The sequence below is a fragment of the Lates calcarifer genome, linkage group LG16_LG22 (assembly GCF_001640805.2).
Source record: "Lates calcarifer isolate ASB-BC8 linkage group LG16_LG22, TLL_Latcal_v3, whole genome shotgun sequence".
Taxonomy (NCBI): domain Eukaryota; kingdom Metazoa; phylum Chordata; class Actinopteri; family Centropomidae; genus Lates; species Lates calcarifer.
Genome location: NC_066848.1, coordinates 4,244,603 through 4,269,045, shown reverse-complemented (window position 1 = coordinate 4,269,045; position 24,443 = coordinate 4,244,603). Strand labels below are relative to the sequence as shown.

General features: G+C 39.2%; 1 protein-coding gene across 3 annotated transcripts in view; it reads right to left on the bottom strand.

Moving 5' to 3' along the window:
- The window catches only part of macrod2 (mono-ADP ribosylhydrolase 2), a 380,118-nt gene that overhangs the window by 222,110 nt on the left and 133,565 nt on the right, over nucleotides 1-24,443 (bottom strand). For all 3 annotated transcript variants that reach the window (XM_018667034.2, XM_018667033.2, XM_018667035.2), the window contains exon 5: nucleotides 7,108-7,224. In XM_018667034.2, coding sequence (XP_018522550.1) covers nucleotides 7,108-7,224 — 117 coding nt within the window. The remainder of the gene's footprint in view (nucleotides 1-7,107; nucleotides 7,225-24,443) is intronic.

Below are 24,443 nucleotides of genomic sequence, written 5' to 3'. Positions count from 1 at the left end.
CTACTTTATACAATAATAACTGACAGACAGACTGAGTGACTGAGATGCCAGACAAAAATACTAAAACAATCAAAACTGTCTGAGAAAGTCTGAGGTAGACCCCATCTGGTAAATGGAGTGTGCATGAAGTGATGAAGTGACATTTATGATGTGAGTGCTAACAGTGAGCAGTAGAGAAGATGTTGATTTAGCACTGTGTGCGTGGTTGGGACTGTGATGGCCACCAGAGTTGAGTTAAGCCTCACTAATTTATCTACTACAACAAAGGATTTCTTTCACTCTAGCCTTGAATCCACAATGAGAGAAAAAAACACCTTGTAACAGTCACACTGCGTCTATTTGATCCATTATGTTGCGATAAAGTACAGTCTGTTCAGCTGTCTGCTATGTTAGCCATTTCATTTGTGAAAAGCACAGGATAACAATGTTAACAATGCACTGCTGTTGCACAGAAATCCCATAAAATTTGTTATTTTCATATTTTAGGTTTTAAGGGTTACAGTCCTCCTGTGTGCTTGGAAAATTAAATGAACCCTTGGGATTATGGGACCTTTAAAACACACTGAATTAAAAAAAAAAAAGTATGGTGGTCAATCTAAAAACAAGGTGTTTTGACAGTTCCTAAAATAGTGATGAACACTATGAGAAACAGGCAGAAGTTCAGACCTCCACTATCTGATTTCTTTTTTTCTTTTCAAGCCAACAGCTGTACTTTCAAATGATGTTTCTATTGCTAATGCTGCAGGACACATTAAAGTGCATTAACACAATGAAGTCCAAACTTGAAGCAGAAACATATTGGTCAAAGCAGCTCCTCAGTAACACAAAATCCTTTCTTGTACGCAACATGTTTTACCCAAATTAACAAATCATGGGTTGTCCACTGGCCCTCTGAAAGTATCAGCCTTGTTGTATGTGATGGGGCAGAGACTGCTCTGATAAACAAGCTCGGCAGAATGATAATGTTCTGGGGGTAATTTAATCAGAATGAGCTATATGTCACTTACTAATAGTGGGTACTTCGCTGTGATTTATCTGTGTTTGCTGAGTGGAGAGAGATGGAACAGACGGCCTGGTCTCCTAGATTAAATAGGGCATGGGAAAGATTCCTCACACTATCAGGGAGAAAAATTTATCACAGGCTGATGATTAGTATTATTAGCACAGGTGCAGTTACAGTAAACACCAGAGACTCCCATTTTGTACTGAGCAGTAGATAAAGAAGGAGGTGAGCTGAACTAGGGTGCATCTCCCAAAGGTGCTTTGTCTAACTATGGTCCCATAAGTTCCACTGAAGCTTGCAACCAAAAATACTGAATATCTGATGCTGAAACAAACATTTGAAGCAGTTATCACAAAGTTTGCTGCAACAACAGCTCTGGATCTCTGGCTGTGTGGTGTATGTGTATAGCTGTCATGCTTATAAAAATAGTACTGCTCTGTCAGAGGTATTCAGCTTTGTCATATTAAAAAATATAAATACTTGTCCCGTACTTGATCATTTAGGTCACAAGTTATGAAAACGAACCTGATAAATCTAATGTCATGAGGCCTCGTGATACTCATTCTTAAATACACTATGAGTGGATAAACGTGACCTTGATTTATCACACTGATAACCCTCATTTTAATAAGCAGGTGACTGAAGGCGAAAGCAAACACAGTATAGCATCACTTAGTAATATGTTGTAGTCTCTGCCAAGCAGATAAATATACAATATATACCTATTTCTGCCTAATTACTTAAAACACTCCCAATACAACAACATGGTTATGGGCAGTATGCAACAGTATGTGTATGGATTCACTGGATACAGGAGAGCAGCAGGCTTATGTGGCAACAGAAAGGAAAAAAATAAATAAATAGCCCAGCTGTGTGTTGTTCTACTGAAGCTTGAGTGCACACTGAAGAAGTGCAGGGAAGTGTCTGGTCATTGTAGAGATAGAGAGCCAGCTGAGTGTGCTCAAAACAGTTAGCATCCAGTTTCAGATTAGAGAGTAATCAAGGGTCTGCCAGCGTTTCAGTGTTGCATGGATAAGGCTGTGCCTCTGTACTATCAAAGTGGGCAGGGTGGAGGCAGTACTCCAAAGGCTAAAATCTATAAGCTTACAACTGATAAGTCAGAGTGAAAAGCAGTTCAATATGAATCCCAGTGAACACTATTTCTCTAGAAGGACCGGTAAGTTAAGGACCAAACCATAGTATTTTCTCTACTTAATCAGACTGGTCACATTTAAGAGCTGAAAATGAACATAGTATTACAACTATTACTACAATTATTATTATTACAACAATTAACCAAGATTAAAATGGAAAGAGGACAGTGTTATGACAGCAACATGATAAAAAAAACAGTGTCCCTTCTTTCATGTACCCAAATATAATTCATTATTTAAAGCATATACTTAGAGCTCAAGCAATAATGGGTAGGGGGGAAGAAGCAAAACAATAAACGGTACAAACGTTTTGAACTGTCAATCTAAGTAGCCCTAGGGAGGAAAACAAAACTGGGTAAAAGATTTCAGCTGAAACTGTAGAGTGAAAACAACCGACGTCTATCTAAAAGTTCCTCTGGGACATTAACTTTCTCAAGCAGACCCCTAGTTTGAACTCTAAATACTTTCTAGGTCTGCTGTGACAGCTAGGGCTGAAATGCGCAAGTGCAGATTAACCTGCAAGGTCTTTGCTAAACGTTATTAGTGTGGACCAGCATAATAACGATAAGATTTAGACAACTCCATTGAAGAGTTCAGTCACTGGAGATCATCATCAGATGTGTCACACATTTGAATGAACTTTTTTTTTTTTTAAACTAACCTTGTCACACGCAAAGCGTTTGTTTTACTAAGTACCAAAGTTTCAAGTATATTATCAACCAATATCCAGGATGATTATGTGAAAAATACCTCCAGTGGGTTCTTTTGATTCTACTTTCCTTTCTGTCCAGAACAAATGCTGGATGCAGTGATTATACATTATCAATGTGCCCACTCTCCCTGTTTGTTAAATGTCCTCTAATGCCTGGTCTGAAAACACAAAATGGAAATTATACCACAAATTAGAACACCATGCAAAATGTTTTTTGTGCTCACAGAAAAGGTACCTGAGCCAGGCATGGTGCCTTTGGACCTTTGGACAGTTCTAGCAGACAGTCATTCAAACAGCTTATTCATTGAATCTCATAAGGTGAGAGTTATAAAACTTTAAAAGAAAAAAAAAAAAAAAACAGGTATATCGCAAATGTTCATAGGTGACATGATGTTTGTATCTACAAAACACAAGAATACATATAATAAACACCATTATGCCAGCAGCAAGATGTCAGCAGTGGCACAAAACAACTGCAGGTGGTAAGGAGACAGGCATATGTGCTGTAGACAGCCAGAGCACTGAAGGAAATACTTTATACAGCAATACTGAATCAATGGAATTTGTAAATTTTCTACTGCATTTCAATCATTCAAAAGATCTTATTTTGAGAGACACTCCAGTGGTATAGTCATAAATATGTGACTTAGCTTGTTACACTTAACATTGTATTTTCATTTGATCGTTAATCTATGAACAGATGAGTAACTTGTCTAACATGGGGGCAAATAGACAATTTCCTTGTCAGATTGATATAACATTTTTTTTTTTTTTAGCCTTTCCGCTATGGTAGGTGGGTAATTACTGTCATTGATTAATAATCCTGGGCCAGCCCCATAATAATCAGTCCCACATGTGCTTGGCCCTCTTAAAGGAAAAGCTCATTTGCCACTGGGATTCACAGCCTAAACTGCTTAGTGGGATGTAATGGAGAGCAATTTTCTTGTCTTGAGAAAAAAAAAAAAAGTCGGAGATGGGATGGGTCATTTTCCATTGCCTCAGCACATCAAATCTCCAAACAAGGACAACTCTGATTTCAGATCAACTGCTTTTTTCCCTGTGGGCAGTAAGTAGTTTTCCAGGACGCAAGGAAGTGTTTTATTGCTTACCAGTTATTTTGAGTATTAGGTTTAAATTGCAATTTCTCCATTTCCTACAAAAATAACGAAACTCACCAGCGGAATCCTTTGTTGAATGACATATATTACACTGTGAGAAATACCTTCAAATAACACTTATAAGATCAAGAGAAATTTCTGTGTTCATAGTATGACGGATGGCTTATTTCCACGCATTTTTGGCAAAGTCATAAGATGACTTTGGAGGTACAGTATAAAGCCAATCCCATATTCCTAAAATTTAATTAAAAGCAAAATGATTTACAGTTTGTTCTGCATTATTCAGGGTTTAGACTTACTTATTTCTAATTATATGAGATGGAATGGATTCAAGACAGGGGGTCCCCAAAGAAAAGTGCTATCCTCTGAGAGATTTATGCGTTTATAGAAAAATGTGAAAAGATGCTTAATGTTCAGGCAAAACTGGAAAGAGAATGCCCACGTAGGAAATATTGGGCTTCGCCAAGATGTCAACAGTAAATGGTCCATCTGTCTGTGTTCTTGTCACTCTTGGAAGGGTAGACAAGACACCATCTGCAGATATGCGTCAGCAGAAGCAATTTGCATGAGAATGTGCACATAGTGGCCTGAAGACACGTATGCATTACAATTTGTAGGTACATGAAAAAAAATCATCTATGTTGTTGGCAATGTACTAATATATTTAGGAAGTTTAAGTTATCCATTCATTTTTACAACTGAAACTCAGCAACTGAATCTCACCAATTGACTCTTGTGTCCTGACACACACTGTCTGGTTGTACCATTTAACAATGTAAAAATCTTTGCATTTGACATCTGTCAGTCTACAGAAATCAGTCATTGAAAGCACTAATAGCACTTCCAAATATTTTACTTTCCAAACGCCCACTATGGCCATAATGATATTTCAGCTGTCTAACTCTTTTGACAGACAACACAATGAGATGTGAAAAGCAACTCCACAAGCAACTCTCGATGTAGCTCTTAATTTAGACAGAGATTTTCTCAAAGCGTATTCAATTCCTGTTTATGAGTAAAAAAGCTGCCATGTAGCTTTTTAATTGCTTATTATAAATATAAAACTACTTTTATGTAGTTTCAATACCCACCTCTGTCAATTATCATGATGATCCATCTACGCTGAATAATGACATGAGGCTGTTTGCTCAAGTTAATTATCTGATTATACAAATATCGAAATTAATTTTATGTCAATTTTAATCATACTATGCATTGAGCTTTAGCCACAAGGGCCAGTAGCACAACATTAACTTTCAATTAATCTATTATACACAGTCACTTGACTGTAAGCTCTTACCCTTTCTTGCTACACCTACATGTAGCATCCCTGAATTTAGGGAAATTCAAAATGTGAAAATTGTCTGTTGTCTGTTTGTTTACTTTGTTCAGTGGTGAGGAGGTGGACAGACTATTATTCGAGATTTCATAAACCAAATAGATTGTTGTTTACAGTCACGGCAGCTTTATAATGTGTGTGTAGGTGGAACAAATAAGTCAGAGACGGAAATTAATGGAAAAAGAACAAAATCAAGTGGATAGACTTTGGGAACGAGTGAGATCTCTTGTCAGAGCTGAGCACTCGCAAAGAAAAGTCAAGCGGCTGTCAGTTTCCAAGAGCAGACGAGAGAGACGATGCTGATGATGACAGTGATCAAAGTTGGAAGATAAGAAGATGATACCGGCTGGAAGTAAAGATAGCTCTAATATGAAATAACATCACGTTCAAAAAAAGAACTGACTGTTTCCAGTAAAGAACTACACAATCTATAACAACTTATCAGCACAGAAAAGGTGTTTTGCCCAGAGATAATTACAATAACAGTACCCAGTGGCAGTATGATTGCTCCCAGGTGACATTGTAGGTTATTAAATTGTCACAGTGCACCCTGTTTTGGCGGTGCAGACACTTGAACTGGCTGCCCACAAGACTGACTCACAGTTTATCTGCTCCATTTGTTTGACATCTTTACGACATACCGTATTAACACAACCTAATTTCATCTGGGCCTCAATGTCTTCTCTTGGCTGTCTCATGGAAATCCTTCAGGGTTAGGTTAGGACTGCTGGGACGTTTGTCTCGACCGAATTACACCAAGTGACATTTCTTCTATCCCATCATGTTTTCCATTTCAAGTTTGCAAGGAAAGAGGCTGGTGACAAAGTTTAAAAGTGACACCAGTATTACTGACAATTACCAAAAGAAATTAGCCCGGAAATTTGTATTACAAAAATCTTTCAGTTCTGCAAGAAGGAGATGCAGACACACAACACACACCACAAACTTTCTGAGATTTGATATCATAACATTACAACTATGATAGATAGAAAACAAAGAAACCAGTGTAGTCCTTCTTCTTATCATGGATGGCGTGACAGTAAGAGTTATGTGATCCGTTAACAGACTAAATCAGGGATGAAAAATCAATCAAATTAAGCAACTAATAGCTCCCTTAATGTCTTTGTTTGTGTGCAGATGACACTCTCATCCAGCCATACAACAAGCACCAATCATATTAATTATCCTCCAAATAACAACTCCCCATTTATTTCAAATGAGTTTTTCAGAACTAATAAATTCTGATTAAAATGTTTTTATTTTGGACAATAAAAGCAACCCGCTCCATTTTTGGACTGGATGTGAATGACCCCAGTCATTATGTGCAGGTATTCATGTGTGCATTTATGAGTGGGCATGTGTGTGTAGATTTAGAGTTTCATTTGTAATTCTGTTTATCCAAACTTCATAGACATTATTACCCCAATTCACAACACAGCACATGTGCATGAATTACAATCCTGTGTAAAATCCAACTGTTATGCAAAAATAAAATATTTTTTTCATTATCTGTGATTTTCTGCATCAGTGCAATGCCAGTGCTGTCTACAGGTTCAGGAGCCTTAAGTTTTAATAATTGAGGCTATTTTGTAAAAACAATACAAACTGCTGAATTATCCGGTGTTTCACTGCTCCACTGTTTACCACTAAATCTCAATGTTCACTAACTAGTCAGGTGATGTAGCCCTCAATGGCAGCAGTTTTGATTAGAGAATATCCTGCAAGGCACTGGTGCACACTTTACAGAACAAACAAAAAATATATTAATTACTGATACTCACATTTTGCAGGGAGATCATAGCCGCAGGTGATCTTGGCTTTGCCGGTGTCACAACCATTTAGTGAGTGGCACTCATCATACAGACAGGACCCTGCGGCTTTGTGTATGCAGCCATCGACTGAAACACAAACAGATGTACAAAGAGATATAAGACCTACCTGAGGAGAAACATACAAAAGACTTATCATATCTCAGACCAAGTGAGCTAATTAGCAGTGTGTGTGATTTATCATGTCAAAACAAACTGAAAAGCTGGAAATTATGTTCATGAATTTGATTCTGGTTACTGAACCTCTACATTCTAAAATTATCTCTGTAGCTCTGTATCCTCTGTCTGTAGGGAGATTGGGTCTGCCATAGCGTGCTGCGCCTGTTGCTGGTAAATATTGACGAGCTTAGGAATGAAATTAGCTGGGCTAGGATCTAATACCGCCTCCACACACAGTGAAAATGAGACTGTTCTTCCTGTAATCCCTCTCCACTGTCAACAGCAATATACAGTCAGATCATTAACTGTATTTGTTGCCCACTGGTGGGAATCTTATATCTGTTCTGTTCTCTGTGGTGAGCCTGTTACGATGTGGATCTGTGTTCTGAATCTGTCGCACTCCCTACTGATGTGTGTGTCCTGGTTCTAAGGAGACCCCGAGACCCCGCCCCCCTAAGGTTTTAATTTTACCAGGTTAAGGCCGTGATACACTTGATTGATGGCACGTCTTACACAAGAAGGCAGAGAGATAGAAATCCACATTATCCGTCTCTGAAAGCCTGACATCCCTCCAAGAGCATGTTATCAATCACACTGAAACATCATAAAATCCTCCTCAAGTTGTCCTGTAAAAATCCTCACAAGCCATTAGAGGATAACAGAGCCAGCAGGAGGAACAGTAGCAGTTGGACAAACAGACGTGTCTTTTCTTTGCTTTCTCTTTGTAAAGACTTGGCCGATGGAGGGAACGACCGTCAGACTAGCTTTATCCATCAAAGCTAAAATGGTTGAGAGTTAAGATAGCCTGCAGGATAACCAGTGTTTACATATTCTGAGCTGATGAAAGAAAAGAACTGAGGAACAGATATAAAAATATCTGAATTTATTTCCCTGATAAAAGGCAAGAAGTGACTCTAATCACAGTCTTCATCTGTAGTGTAATAATTAGTCACATACAGAGCCAGGAAAAAAACTGTGAAAAAAAGCTGGAGATTAGTTATACACTATCTTCAAAAATGTATTTTGCTTCACATCATCAGCACAGACAAAAGGTCTTTTGATGAGGGATGGTCCTTTTCTGAGCTCCTTTCAATTTCTCAGGGATGAGTCAACGACAACAGCTGGGCGGAAGATTTTCTAGCTCTATCAATCATCTTTAATGGACTGAGGGACAGGCAGTTGACAGAGACGAATCCTGATGGCTTTTCGAAAAAGTAACATGAGTCTGACAGTGATGTGGATATGAGGAGGGATCGCTCTGGTGACAATGAAAGCTACTTAACACAACACAGAACGGATGTAGTGCAGGCTCTAGGCTTGGCATTTTTATAATATCCACTGTGCAAACAAGATTGTCTATGATCATCAACCACACTTATTTGCATCATAATTGCTTCTTAACATCTCGCAAACATGAATTGCTAAATGCACAGGCTGAACTGAGAGCTCAGGGACAACGAGCATGCTTGTCATTTATGTCAACATAAAGTCATTCCTCCCATAGAGCAAAGCTTATTCTGTTGTTTTATTGCAGCACTGAATTAATAGAATATAAGCACCTAAATGTGTTCACCTGATAATGCATCTGTACCACAGCAGTGATAAGGCACTCAATATTTTCTATTATCTCCATTCCTACAGACAGGCTTCACAGTCAGTGTTTGCCAGCTAGGCACATTTCCCCCAGGTTTCAGCATTACAAAAGTTTAACCATTTATGTGTGGTTCTAGTATGGGGTAAATTTGAAGCTAAAACTTTTTTCATAGACACTTCCCTTGCTTGTTGTCTGTAATCTTTGCATGATACTGTATGCACAATATATCTTTTATCATAATCCTGTCAGCATTTGGACTGACAGAAATCTCACATGTAACCTGTACTGACTGAAAAGTTATTTTGCAGGTGCTTGCTTTTGTAAGTAGACTGTACACCTTGTACTTTCTGGCTCTTGACATTTTGACCACTAAACTGGAGAAAACCAGAAAGTAATATGAAAAAATGAGACAGTGAAGGTTGCACATCACAGCTACTGCAGATGAAAACTTGGCCATTTTCAAGTGCTAATTACCTCAGTAATTTTACTGGCTGACCCGCTTGTTAAACGCGCCAACTGGATTCAGTCTTTCAACAAAGCTGGCATCCTGTCATTTAGGTACACTAATATGAAAATAAGAATATGTAGAGAGTATATGTGCTGTACTTTACTGGTCAAGGAGGACTGAATATTTCAGTTTGTTTTTATGTATTATTATAAAGTAAAGTGTCCTTTTGGAAAAATACATTGCTTAAACATGGCATCAGGCAGGAGAGACAGTTCAAGAGCAGAAAAATATCTTCAAACAGGTGCAAGGTAAACTGTGGTCTTTTCATGGTCATAAAAAGCCAGACAGGTTAGGAAAATTTAATCATGCCCTCCTCCAGTTTGCAGTGTTCCCCCAGGAGTCCATCCTCCCCAGACATTTTTTCTCATCACTACCAAGCATGGCTGATCTCTTACCTAGGAGCACCTAAGGAACCCAGCGAGCAAAAGCATACAGGGTTCTGTGTTTCATCTCAGTAGCTGAAGAATGAGATTGTAGATAATAGTTTCAGCTTCCATTTCACTGCTCCTCCTGTTCATGGTTGCATAAGCTACTGTGAAACTCTTTTTCTGACGCTACTGACTGTGTCACTGTACATCTAGTGTCAGCGAGTCCCTACAGGCCTGGAAATTTGTTCACAGTGCCCGTAAATAGAGAGGAAGATGCTGAACTGATCTGGCTGATTGCCAGAGTCTTGGATGATACTGCTACAGATTTAATTTACCTGCTTTACTTAGACTGCTTCACGGAATGGGTGGTGTACAACAGATACATTATGGGTAATATGTGTGTGTATTTCTGTTTGTCTGGAAAAGAGATATAGAGAGGGGTAGGGAAGCACAGAGACAGAGAGACGTTTCAGAGTGTATTTTGTAATTCAAAATTCAATCGCAGAGTGGGCTGTGAAGCTATATAAATGTGACTACATTTTTCCGTGTCCATTATTAAGGCAACTAAAAGCAGATCTGGGTTCCCCATAAGTGGAGATATGATCCACATGCAATTTGGGTATCAATTTATTTTCTCGTTTAAGTGGGATCTCAGCATTATTCCCTGCAGATTTCTACATTATGGATGCCTGCATCATTACAAAGGCAGCCTCAGATTCTCATTAACTAAGAATGGCATTTACATTCAGTTCAGAAAGGAGGACAAGTCAGCTCAATCTCCTGCTGTTCACAATGAAATATCAAAACTTCCATTATCATAAACAGTTCTGGATTTTGATCACTACGTCCATAGTTAATTCTGATCATCTGCAAATGAAATTCTATTTTCACGTGAATTTTGTTAAAGTGAAATTTTGCAGCAACACAGTCTAAACTCACAATCTTCACAAATTTCATGTGGATTAACAACTTTCGTTATCATCCTTGGCCCCATGTGTTTGAGTAGTTTCAAATGGACTTCTGAACACCATGATGCCCGGGTTCATATTCCATTATATTTAGAGGCAATAATTACATTGAAATGAAAAAAAAACCCTGCATTACAGTACTGAAAGGTGATCAAAGCGACCCCTCTCTCATCTTACAGCTCTCAGCCTAACTCACATGTCAAGCAGCAGCCCTAAGATGAACATGTGCGTGGCTATGTGATGCACAATCAGTAGTACCCAGTGCTATATTTCAACTCCTGTTAAGACTTCTTTATGGAGGACATTTCATTTAACAGGCTTAATATTCAGGCAGCAGCATCTGCTGCTGTCCACCCCACTACTGGGCTTCCACAGTCCCTGCTGAAAAATATAACACTTAATACCTCATCTATCTCTCCTTGCAGCCTGCCACTGCTTTAGGCTGGGCCTATGTGGGACAAAACATTTATTCATCTTCTCTGAGTGCCTTGCTCAGAGAAAGCTTCCCCAAGCAGCCACTCCAGCAAGTCTGCACGGCTAATGAAGATAACTTTGAGCAGGTGGCTGGACGGTATCCCTCTGTATTCATAATGGGAACAAGGAGAGAGCAAGAGACAGAGGGAGAGACATATTGAGGGAGACAAAGAAGATGAGTGTGTGTGCATGTGAGCTTGTGTGTCAGTCTAGAGCAGTTTGAATTAGTTACTCAGCTGTAACCTTGGCTCCTGCCATTGTTGAAGACACCTCTGCCTCGTCCTCTCAAGGCTCCGTTCCCACATGCATTAAGGGACTCAGCAAAGCTCTGCTTACTCTCCCTGGGCTTCTCCCAGGCAGCCCGAAAACCAAGGGCTTTCAATCGCTCCCTCAGACACAATGAATACCTGCTCTGCTCTCATTACAATACCCTGCTTTTCAGAAATAGTGTCAGCTGCAATTTTCTCTCCTAATTATTTTCTGCTCCTCTGAGGGTTAGGTTCAGGACTGGAGCCAGAGGAGGCAGCACATGGTGGGCAGGAGGGGGGGGGGGGGGGTGAGCTGGATTCTACCTGGCAGGATATGGAGAAGTCTGAAAATCAGTCCATAATCTAACAGAGGGGAATAGGTAGTCATCTATATCAAGGTAGGCCTAATCTTTAACCGACATGCCTATGGGGCATTATACCTGCTGAACCACTGAGATCTCATATACCAAACTCCTCTTGAGGGCAGGTCAGGGAGCAGGAACCAAAACTTTTATCAGTACTCTCTCACATTGAGAGTTGTGGTTTCCACACAAAACCAACATATTCCTGAACTATTAAGCCACATATTCCCTTTCACCTATTTTTTGTAGTATCCATGGCAACAACATATTTCCTCTCTCCTCACAGCACTTTCAGAGCTGTACAGTGATCAAAGCCCCTCCACAATTCCACCTCTGTGATTTACGACAGCATTTTCTACTCAACTAATTTCACCGAAGGAGATAATGACATGGATTAGTTGCTAATCAAGTGCCAATCAGAGATCTGGCTGAACTAAATGTCAGGTGGAATATGTTCAAGCTATTGTGGTTACTCCCTTGTGATACTGGATTATGTGTCCTAATCACGGCAATTTTGGATGCAACAGGAGCCCGCTCTCTACTGTAACCAAGTTCCCAGGAAAGGGATAATAATCTCCATTTTACCTATAATACCCAGGTAAACAGGGGATTTGGACTAATAGAATGCCAGGCAGATAGTCACAGATGTTACTCTCCAAAGTGACATAAAATACCTCAGGCTTACATGACTCATAATTCCCCTGACACTGCTATGTAAGCAGGCACCAGAATAAATGACACAACAATCATGGGTTCCACTACAACGCAGTGGAAACCCTGTTGTTATTATTGTTACGTTTCAGACCAAGTTGACAAATATGTCAGCTAAGGCTGTAACTGTTTTTTTCTGAAACAGCATAAAGAAACCCTGTATATTACAGTTTCAGCTTTGACTGCTATAATATATGGCAAGACACATCAATAACAAAGCAGTTAAAGTGTAATTTAGAAATTTGGACATGTGGCTGGAAGTTTACCAGTATGAATTCAGAGAAATTGTAAATGGTGAAAGAGAAACCTCTCTAGATTTAGTGCCTTAAGCAAGGCACTAAATCTACAGTTTCTCAGTGAAGCAGCATAGTAACCCACTGTTATAGATTGTACTGCACACCTCCCAGCTGTGAATGTGTCTTACATTACAAGTAACAAGCAGGTCACTGCTGAAGAGGGAATATCTGAGCTTAAAATTAATGATTAAGAGAAAACCTAGACCTAAAAGACCTAAAAATTGACTCTCAAATGTGATTTTAATTTGGCTGCATTTCCCCACAAGCAATGTTTAAAAAATACACTTAAAATAACATTATTATATTCACAGTTTATGACAATTAATGGCTCTGATTCAATGCCATAACCTGCTCTTTTCCACTGTTACTATTAATGACTCCTGTATCATATCACATACATATTCAACTAAAACAGCCAGAATTATTACAGTTGTTTAAAAAGAGCTTCTGGCAGCATTCACAGAACCTTTCCACCTCTTACTGACACCGTAATTCTTGGATCAGTGTGTTAGTCTGAATTTATTTCAGTGTACCATAATACAGTTAATTTGAGGGAAAAAAATGTACACACACACACACACACACACACACACACACACACACATATATACATATAAGATGGCTGCACTAATGTTACCATGGTAGCCAGCTCATCTTTCTACACTGCACTTATGGTCATACGTAGATCTGTTGATGGTGCTGAGATTAAGCCCTCTAGCATTTGGCTCACTGTAGACAGATGTAGCTCAGAAAATGAAATATTTTCACCGTCTAGAACAATAATGGACAGTGAAGCGCAAAACAGACATACTGATGTAGTATATTCATGATACCACTTAACTGCACTACAAGTCGGATATGAGGGGCAGCGTCTGAGGTTAGACATGTTAGGAACACACACTCTTCATGCTGTTGTTCCCAGAGCCGTAAAGGAATGCCAGGTTAGGTTACCACAGCTCATGTGACACTGTCGTTGGAAACCTGGAGGTCGACAGCTGCGGACGACTCGGTGCCAGACCCCAGCTGTGCTGAACCCATAGGACAATGGTGACGGCCCTGGACCTCACATTTAAAAATGTTGTTTTAACTGCTCTGTCTTGTTGTTGCAGGATTCACTGTCTGAGGTATCGGAGTCATTCTGTCCAATAGACAACCTTAAGTACACCGTCTGCATTCTTTACATGACAGGGGTACTGTTTATTCTTCACAGCAACTCCAGGCATGTTAACACTTTATTTTGATAGTCAAATGGTGATTTTCCTGTACCAAGCTCTCAAACAGCTCAGTACTACTGTAACTAATAAACCTGATCCCATTTTAAATCCTAAATCCAACCTTAAAATGAGCCCAGACATTGAGTATCTGCAGTCACAATTATGGGTTTTACTTTAAATTTTAAAAATGAGGTGTGACAGCTGCCTTGTTAGGTTTCCAGGTCACTTTTGTAGTTTTCATGCCTTAGCTATAATGATTTATATTTCTTCACAGCACAGGGAAACTGTACCGACCCACATGGGCGTGAGTGCACATGTTCTCTGCCTTAGACTAAGCTGTACTGATGTTATAGTGAAATGACTGGCTCAGTATCTGTGGACACACAGGTGGCCAGCAGAAGGGCACCAGGACATCATCAAACTACCACTGTAAGCAACATCTTTCAAGATACCGGTCCTGTCATATGGAAACATGGTTGGCATCGTCCCATATCACAGATTGTGATTGCAGCTGCTTACAGAATGGTATCCTGCCTGATGGAAATCCACCATTTGTGTCTCCTACTACTTTATCTAGGACTCAAAACCTTTCATTTCTGGTTGTGAGGTGCCCTAATAATCACATATAAACACAAACCTCCTCTTACAGCTTTCTCTCCCTCCTTCAATATCACACTCATTTTTCACCTTTGACTCCTCATCCAGTCTCTCATTACAAACAAGCACTCTGTCAATGTGGCTATTATCGCCTCGTCTCCTAGGTTAGATTACCTTTGGCACCCCAGCTTTACTATTACTTCTACAGAAGAGAGAGGGAGTGAAAGAGAGTGTCAGTAGATAGTACGGTATGAGAGACTTTCAGATCTTTTTCCTTCAACAAAACCAATCTGAAAAGCAACTTGTGTCTGCATGCTGTTGTGTCTTTCTTGCTTGTAGAGTAATGTAAGTCATTAAACCTCCTGTAAATTCTGCATTAGACCACAACATAAATAAAAACTGCCATTTCTCATTCAAGTGTTTCATGTCATTATTATCTATAAGTTAAATTGTTTATAAAATGAAAAGCAGTTCTTGAGAGGAATCAAAGCATTTCTGAACAATGTGAAACATTATTTACAAGAACAACATGGCATGTGCTTAATTCCTCCCTGTAAGGGATTCTGACATCAAAGAGCTCTCATAGCAGGGGTTTACCAGAGCAGTACATCTCTGGCACAAAGGTAGTCAACATGTAACCCACCACTGCCAGGAAGCATCTATCGGTAAGCTTGCCACCTATCTCAGTGGGTGAGGGGCAACCCAGCTGCCAGAGAAGGTAAAATGAAATATGCTTTTTACTAATTTCAAAGTATAGTCCTGCTGCTGACCACTAAGGGCTCCCCTTGGACTAGATCAAGAGCCAGAACAAGATGTGAATTATTGATCAGATACATCATGTGTTTACTTAACATGCTTCATGGAATCTTTCATGTTTTTAGTGTGTTTTCACAACTACATTAATGACGGGAAGCTGTATCAGTCAGAGGAATCTTTTTGTTCCTTAACAACATACAGCCAGCTCTCCTCAGATGAGGGATTATTTGGAATCAATAGAACACACACACATTTTCATTCAGACATAATTAAATGTCGCCTCCTGAAGAAATTGCCCTCTTTGAGAAATTACGCTAATAAGGGACACACTAATGTTGAGAAAACACAGCTAGAAAACACAACCCCCAGAGCGGATCCAGGCCAGTTTCATCATAAATTACTTCCCTGCACAAAGTTCATCTTTGAGTCACCCAAGAGAGCCTGCTGCATGATGGTAAAGGATGGCTTTTCTAAGAACAACCTGGCAAGAGGTGAGAGTTGGAACAGAAGCACTTTGTTCGATGCATACACTGCTCTAAGAAGCAAAAACAGTAGACAGGACAGGACAAATGCATGCAATTATTGAGCAATCTGAATAGCAAGCTTTAAGCCTGGTGAGGAGAGAAAGCAAGTGTGGCTGCTGCCTAAGACTCTCGGATCTTCAGGCCAAACTGTCTGGCAAGTCTGTAATTGCGGAAATGAAGAAAGATGGAACCATTCAATGAAAGGCCACTGCTTTGGATTAAAATGCATGAACAGCTGTTGCTATTATGCATGGTTCTTTGGGTTTGCTGGTGCAAGGCGCTTCTTCAGCAAAGCCTACAGCCTTGTACAATACATTAACATTTGCAAAGCAGCATGCAAGGCATGTCAAAACCACAGAGAGCTATGGAATTAAAAGGTCATCGTAGTTTTGTATTCTTGTATTTCTTTATCATTAACATATTTACCTATGAAAATAAAGCCTGTGGATTTTTCAAAAAAGTTTTTTTTTTTTTTAAAGTAAATTGGATATGCAGTGTGACCACCAATCACAATCTAGCATTAAAACGTGTAATATACACCTCAAGCAGAGGACCAGTGTAAATGACTTTTCATGTTTATTTAGTTGTTCTATGTAGCTCTACCTTTAAATACATTTTATCTGCATAACCAGCAGGGTAAGAAAGTGGATTTAAAGATGTGCCAAACTTAAATTAATGTGGGTCTTTCATTATAAATATCACTGTGATGTTTGCCTGAAAACACAAGAAGCCTGAAAGAATTAAGGTTAAGCCTCAAAATCAATACAGTCATAAGTAAGTGTTTTTCTTTTCTTTCAAAAGGAGATTACCAGAGTTCTCCAGGTGATTATCCATTTTCTATTATGGTGAAACTGTAAACAAGATGATTAAAATGAGTGAAAATTGAATAAAATCAGTGAAAATGGCTGGTGGGTACAAAATGATCTTCAACTTATTTTAGGAGAGAGTGGATTTATATGTTGACTTCAGAGGTATGAGAGTCTAAAATGACTACACAAAAGTTTAAATTCAAAAATGTATTAAGTTCTCTGGTGTTATTCAGTAGTTACACTGATTGCTTTTGCATCATAAACAAAAACATAATTATAGAGATCCCCTTATAGCCTATAATTCAGGGTAATCAAAGCACTTGAGAAAAAATAACCCCAGCATGCCTTAGTGCTATAGAATCATTACCCTTCTGTGATTCAAAGTAAGCAAACAAAGAGAAACAGGCCACCGGGGCCAGAGTTTGCAATAGCCAGCGTGAAATCCTCTCCAGTGATTTATCTGACGGGGTCCTGACAACTTTCTTGCAGAATCCCAAAGTGTGCTATCTATTAATTGAGCCTGTGTCAGCACAGGGGAGATTAAGCGTCCGCAGCTGCCCAGTGAAACGTCTTCCCCAGGCCCAGCTGTGAGACACAAATCAAAGGCCCCGGCACTGAGACGAACCAGCACAACACAGAGTCTGCCTCCATACAAGACACAAAGCTCAGCACAAATATCCCATCCCATCAACTGTTTGGTAAATATCTCTAGTATTATGCCTGATTATGACTGTAATCCAAATCTGTTACATTTTGACACTTCACTTATGATTCTGATCAATTCTACTGAGCTGGGAGATAAAAGAGAATATTTGCTTTGTTTTATAGATCTACAGCAACTTAACTGCAGTAGTACAGCTCTATTCTCCTATGGGTCAAACAATGCATCAGCACTTGGCACACTGTTCATAGACTTGACTTATAAGCATGCCTATGATTTGCCTCTTGACTCCCTGTCCTTCATAAATGATCTTGCTGTGCTTTTCTCCCCGGGCTCCATTGCAGTAAAAGGCTCCTAGTAGACCTCTGGGTTCGCTCTCAGCTCCCCACATCCTCAGTTAAAGGCCTGTCGTCCTCCCACTGCCTCTACTTGTAAAAGCCCTGTGTGGTCTCAGTGCTTAACTAGTGGCCATGGCCTGGCTTCACCATGTGAGGCTCCTTGCTGCAGAGCCAAGGATTAACAGAAATGGGGCTTTTATAATTATACCGTCATGATTCCAGGCCTTTCCTGCTGGTCCTTTTAATTAAGAAGATAATTTTTCTCTGGGGAAGACCAGCTTTAACATACTTACCGGCTATTTCAAAAGCAGACTTTTCTCAGAACTGTGGCAAAGATCTTCTTCATAAAGACTATTAATTGTTATGATTTAATAAAAAGAAATATCACATTTGTGAGTATGCCAACGTTTATGTGATAGAAACTAACATTAATCAGAGGGGGGATTTTAATGCAACCATTGAAGTTTTCTTTGTCTCCCCCCATCTCAGTGACGATTGTAAAAGCTGCCCTATCTCTGAAGGCTAGAGGTGAATCTTGCAGGGTAATAGGATCCTCTGTCACTCACGCCTTTGTGAGTGACAGTGACATGTCTAATAACGAGGGAGATGCCTGGTCACCCTCCTATTCAACCATTTCAATAAAGGGATATATGTCTGCTATCTGGTGGGCAGTCACACACCCATGCAGCACCCACCTTACTCTGGAGAGGTTTTATAATTCAAATGGAACGTTATAATGGCCTCTACAGTGACAGCATTCAGATAGCTGGTTGTTCATAGCTTGGCTTACTGCCCATTAATTTTTATATCCACCCCCACCCCACACACACACACACACACACACACACACACACTCTCCAACCCCCTCCCTAATCCCCTCATCCAAAGAAGAACAGAAAAAGCAGTGGATATGGTCATTTGGAGACGAATGAACGATATTATCCAAGCCAAACATTTGTGGGGTTAAAAAAAAAAAAAAAAAAAGATGAGTCAATGTAATTTCTTATTTTCCACTCCACCCTCAATTTAAAGGAAATCTAGAGGAATGAAATACATACCATTCCATGTCAGTTTGGTTTTTGAATAACAGAGGACTTATTGCTACATTTAAACATGACACAATTCTATCAAACAACACTTTCTGTATCACAAGCTGGCAGAGCTGCATATCAGTTATTGAGGCAATGACGGAAGCCATTGACCTTCGCGAGATGATATGTGGACTTACAATACAGTGCACTGTCACCTCTGAGAATATTAGTTATCAATTCTGACTTTAAATCTCTCAGGTCAGCATATATGTCATCTAAGCGGTAGAGCAGCAGTGATGGATGTCAAAAGAATAGCAGACTACGTTCTTTGTTTTGGAGCTAATCTGATGATTTCCTTACAGCCTCTTAAGCAGGTTATGATCCATTTTTCATGTCTTATACTAAGACAGGATATATGAAATCCATTTATGGCATAATTGCTAATGTCATTAAAGAGGAGCTTAAGATATTATTAAAATCAGATTATTTTGCATATCAAGACTGACTGCACCTAAAAAGTAAGACACACACAAGGGCAGAAAAAAGGGAAACTGAAAATACTGATGAGCTGATTTACCCCTGAGAGGGTATAGACATTTTGTTGCATTGCATAGTTTTACTTTTTTGCAGTGAACTGTATATTTATATAGGCTATATATTTGGTTGGAAAGTTGTCAGAGTAAAGTGATTTTTGGTGACAGGATCTCTGGTTAGTGTGTAATCCAAACAGAAGCCAGAATTCAAGACTGCCGATGTACTTACTCATGTGGGTCTGGGGGACATAAAAGATGGGTTTGGCACCATTTAAATCTGGCATTGAAATACGATCTGTATCCAAATGTACTGTTTGGACAGTGATCAACTTATGATCACCTCTGTGAATTACCATCTGATATTTTGCATCTGCTGCTGTGGCAATGTGACCTGATGCCCAAATTGAGCATGGTCATGCTTTACTAAAATGTGGGTGAGCAGGTGGTGAGGAGGAACAGGACACATTGACAGATAAGGTGAACACCATGACATCAGATAAGAAAATGTGCAGCCTGTACTTCTTATTGCCCCTTGTTTTCAACAACGGACAAAAACAGTCATTACTTCCATTTTCCATTGTAGGAAATGAGAGCTAGTAGGAGAGAGCTGGATTTCATATGTCTACAGTAGCTGAGTGGATGGCAAACTTCAGAATGAGTCGTGATATTTTTGCGTCTTGCATGATATTTTTCTACACAAAGACAAGCACACTGTACAAGACTGAACACACCTGGCAGGAAGACTAGTGCAATGTAAACCAGACAATCTCTGGATCACATAAAAAGCTTTAACCCTACACTAACACATATGTTTCCTTTTGAGCTTATAATAATATGCACACACAGATTACAATTTCAAGCTTCCAAAATCAAGCCAGTGTGTGATCTCTAATGCACCATACATACTGTACCATATATAAAACAGAGCAAGTGTCCATTTGCAACCCTAAGCATCAAACAGACAATGGTAATGTGTCCTGCTATAGTGTGTAAACGCTTGCATTCTTGAATCCATGTGTAGTATTCAATAGAATAGTGTGTGGCTTTTCTTATAGCAAGGGCAATGAGCCTTTACAGTTTGTGATCTTGGCATTTAGCATTATAGCCAGAGATTCAGTCAATAGAGAAAGGGGCAAACACAAAGCTGGCCAGCACACAGACTTGGCACAGCTTTGGTAAACACCAATCAGACTGGAAGTGCCAAAGCAGCTCACAGACAGAGACCAGAGGTTTGGCTCTTTCCTCTCTCTCTGGTGAAGCAAAACAGGGGGTGTAACTACATTTCTTCTCATATTTTATTCAATTTATTTAATTGATATTTTAAACTAAAGGCAATTTGACACCATATCTAATGGTCCAGTATTCAAGGGATATACTGCAAATTGTAAATGTAATACCTTCAGTTTATTAAACTGTTCATACAAAATAAGCAACTTGGGAAATGACTACTATTTACATTATGGGTCATATTCTATGAGTGCTGCTGGGGGGAGTGTTAATACAAATCATGCAGCACTGAGGTGAGTGCCCTACTTTTGAAGGGAATGACAGGATGTTATTTGATTGGTTAAAATTGATGCCAGACACTACAACACTACCAGATATTTTACACCTTCTTATCCAGTCTCTTCTTCATCAGTAGTGCAGGTGCACCTGAACCTCTAATCAAAAAATCACCAAACTGTTTCTCATGCCCAATTATGCTTGTATTATGAGATTCTGTGACCACCTGCATATGAGCTTTACAGCTCAGAAAGTGGGCCTTCAGTCAAACACAATGAGGTGTTGGCCAACTGAATGTTAATTAGAAGGCGACACATCTTTGAGATATCTCAAGTCATATGAAGTACAAAATGAACCAAACCAGAGAAAGCAGAAAAATCACAAATAATTCCTGGATGGGCAGATTCAGATAAACTTTAATCTCCTGCAAGGACACATAAGGTGGAACTGTTTGCACTATCCCACGTACCATGGGCTGTATCAGCCTCACTCAATTCAACATGACAGGCTCCAGAGATGCAAGCTGTAAAGTTAATTAGTCAGTGTGAATGAAAGCCCAACAATAGCACTTTGCTGCAGCGTGAGAATGCTGATATCAAGCTTCTCTGCTATTATGTTAGGACTTGCCTTCTGGTAATCAACAACCCATTCAAGCCAGTGTGCATATCAAAGCATGATACTTCAACTGGCTTTAGACCATCAAATTAGACAGAAAATAAACCTCAATTTTAGACAGTTATGGCTGAAAATTGGTGCAGTATGCATTACTGGAGCAATTTCCAACATTATACACTGTGACATCCCAAAATATTTCCTTTGTATAACAACAAAGAGATTGTTTTCTAACTTATCCAATTTAAACATTCATTAGGTTACTTATCAGTGCTTGATAGATGGCCACATTTATGTTCCTGAACATATGACTGGCGCAGTAAAACCTTGGCACACAAATATTTTACTGATCAGTATCAAAATTTAGATAGGCAACAATGTGTTCATCAATTGCTCAAAAATAGCACATGAAATTCACTTTGTCAGCTTCACTACTCAAAGATGACAGCGTGCTGTACTACAGTGCTCAAAATGCAAATAAAGCATTTGATGTGTCACCATCATTTATTTGTCTGACATTTCTTTTGTATTTCAACCAGTTTTTCTTTCTTTGTCTAACAAAACAACAAATTAGGCACAGGCAGTACTTACTATTACAACTACATACTAATAAAATGTCAGTTGGATCTGGATTTTATCAAAATAACTATGTATACAAATACATTACTAATGTCTATGAAAAGATATATTACACTGTTGTAAAACTAGGGGCTGATGCCACTTCTTCTTTTCATCCAAAACTTACATCCTATGGGATAAAGTGCATGTGTATATTTTAGTATGCATATGAAAAGTGGCATATAAGTTGTGCAATAAGGAAAACTGACACAAATTTTTAATTTTCACATGCTTTATATCTCACTGCAATTCCACTTCTCTATAGCACTGCCTAATGAAAATGAGCTGTTCTCTCTGACTCTTAAAACAGATAAATCAAAAGTTGCATGTCAGCAGACAAAATATACAACTTGAAGGTTGACACTGCACTGTTAATAACTGTATGTACTGAACTAAATGTACATACACAGATAAATGTTAAGCATCAACAATAGTAATGAAACCTGCACTGAATTAAATAACCACATTACTCCAATTTGCATAAGTTAGCTGTACACAGACTTCAGATACTATAGATCCAATTGGGCATTCTCCAGAAATACATCCCCTCCTGCTCTCTGCACTTAGTATCAGCTGACCTTCTCCATCCCACTGACCTACACTATCTCAGTGCAATGAGTGCACCAACCTTCAGCTTTGTTTACTCTAGCTTTGGAGAGCACACTACACACAAACCTTTAAAAAAGCTGCCTAAAATGCATCTGTTTTTCACAACCTATAATGTTTCTCTGACACGCTAATCTACAGTTTACTGTGTTTTGTTTATACAAATGTTGAGATGTCGATGATGTTGACCTTGTGTTAATATTCACAAATCATGACTGAGATGACCTTTTATATTCATAAAGGCTGATAAAGTGTAATTGAATTATATTATTGGTAGTAGTGGAAGTAGTGGTGATAACTGTAAGACAAGTTATATTGTAAAGTCATATAATGATGCTATCCTCTACATAAGTTTGTTTTTATAAGGAAATCTCTGGACAAGTTGCAGCTGAATGGTTACCATGGAGACTAAAAGCCAAACAGAAGAGGACAAATGTCACCAGTCACCAGTGAGATGCCATGACTGATTTACTTCATTTGCGGCTGCTTCAAATGTTTGTCTGGTGGCCAGGTGTATGGCACTCCCATGTTAATGAAGGGGTGAGCAACATACTGGGCTTCCAGCCAAGGATTATGCTGGGTTTAAGACAGCGACAGCCAGGAAAGCTCGCCAGGTCCTCTCCAAGTCTATGCAATCTGCAATGCAAATCAATCAACAGTGTGTGGCCAGTGTAGCAGCACTGCATAACAGCCTGACACTGAGCAGTCAGTGTTGAAATGATCTCTTTTTTCCTGAGTAGCCATCCTTCTCTGTCAGGTGCTGTAGCCATCTCATCGCCATTGCTCTAATTAGACGGGGATCCCCGGAGCAGGCAGCGTGATGGAGGACAGGAGCACCAATATACCATCATCTCAATCAGTTGTTAACAATGATTTCTTTTTAGTTTCTTTTGCTACAACAGATGGCTTAATTGCTGAATATGTTAAAGACTGCACAGCCAATATTAGAGAAGGCTAGTGCTTTTAGCATACTTTTATTGAGAACTACTTGCCTACTAACAGATAAAAGCATTTACACATTTCTTTACATTCCAGTATGACTGTGATTAACCATGGCTTTGAATTTCTTGTTGCAGATTTTGGACAATCCCAAAACAGCTGAAATTACATATACATGAAATGTACTTTACTAGTAGTGTCACTAGTCTATTCAGTTTACTCAATAAAGTTAGTGACTAATTTGTTAGCAGCATAGCAGATCTACTACAGTATATGGTCAATACAGAGAAGACCAGTTTTATATAAACTGACTATTAGCACACTATGGTGCAACAGAGGAGTCAGGAGTCTCACCAACAAATGCTCAACTAGATTTTGGCTGCTAAAGACTAAAGAATCTTGACATTTCCACTATTTATCCTCTAGCCTCTCATGATTATCTCATTCATTGCTTCATGACGTGTGTCTGCCACTTACAACAAAGTCACTCTGAACCACTAGTGTTGATATCCTAGGAAATGATGTGCATACCCCTCTCCATCTCAGCAGAGGAAAAGATGAACCAGGTTTCCTGGTTACAGGCTAAATGTAATCATTCCAGTTCACATTGCTTTTCCTAAAATCAGGCAAGTGATTCATTTCTCTTTTTCTCCAATCTGTCTCCCACATAATTTCTGCTGAAGCCTGGCAGAGGGGGAAAAGAGGAATAGTGAAAAGCAGCTGATCAAATCCAGGGGTGATTCTTGTGTCGTTTCACTAAATAGTAGATTTATCCTGGTCCTGTTGCTATGGTTGCAGTGCGGCAGGAAAAATGGGAGGCAAAGTGTAAATCCCATCATTGATCACTTGGTTATACTTT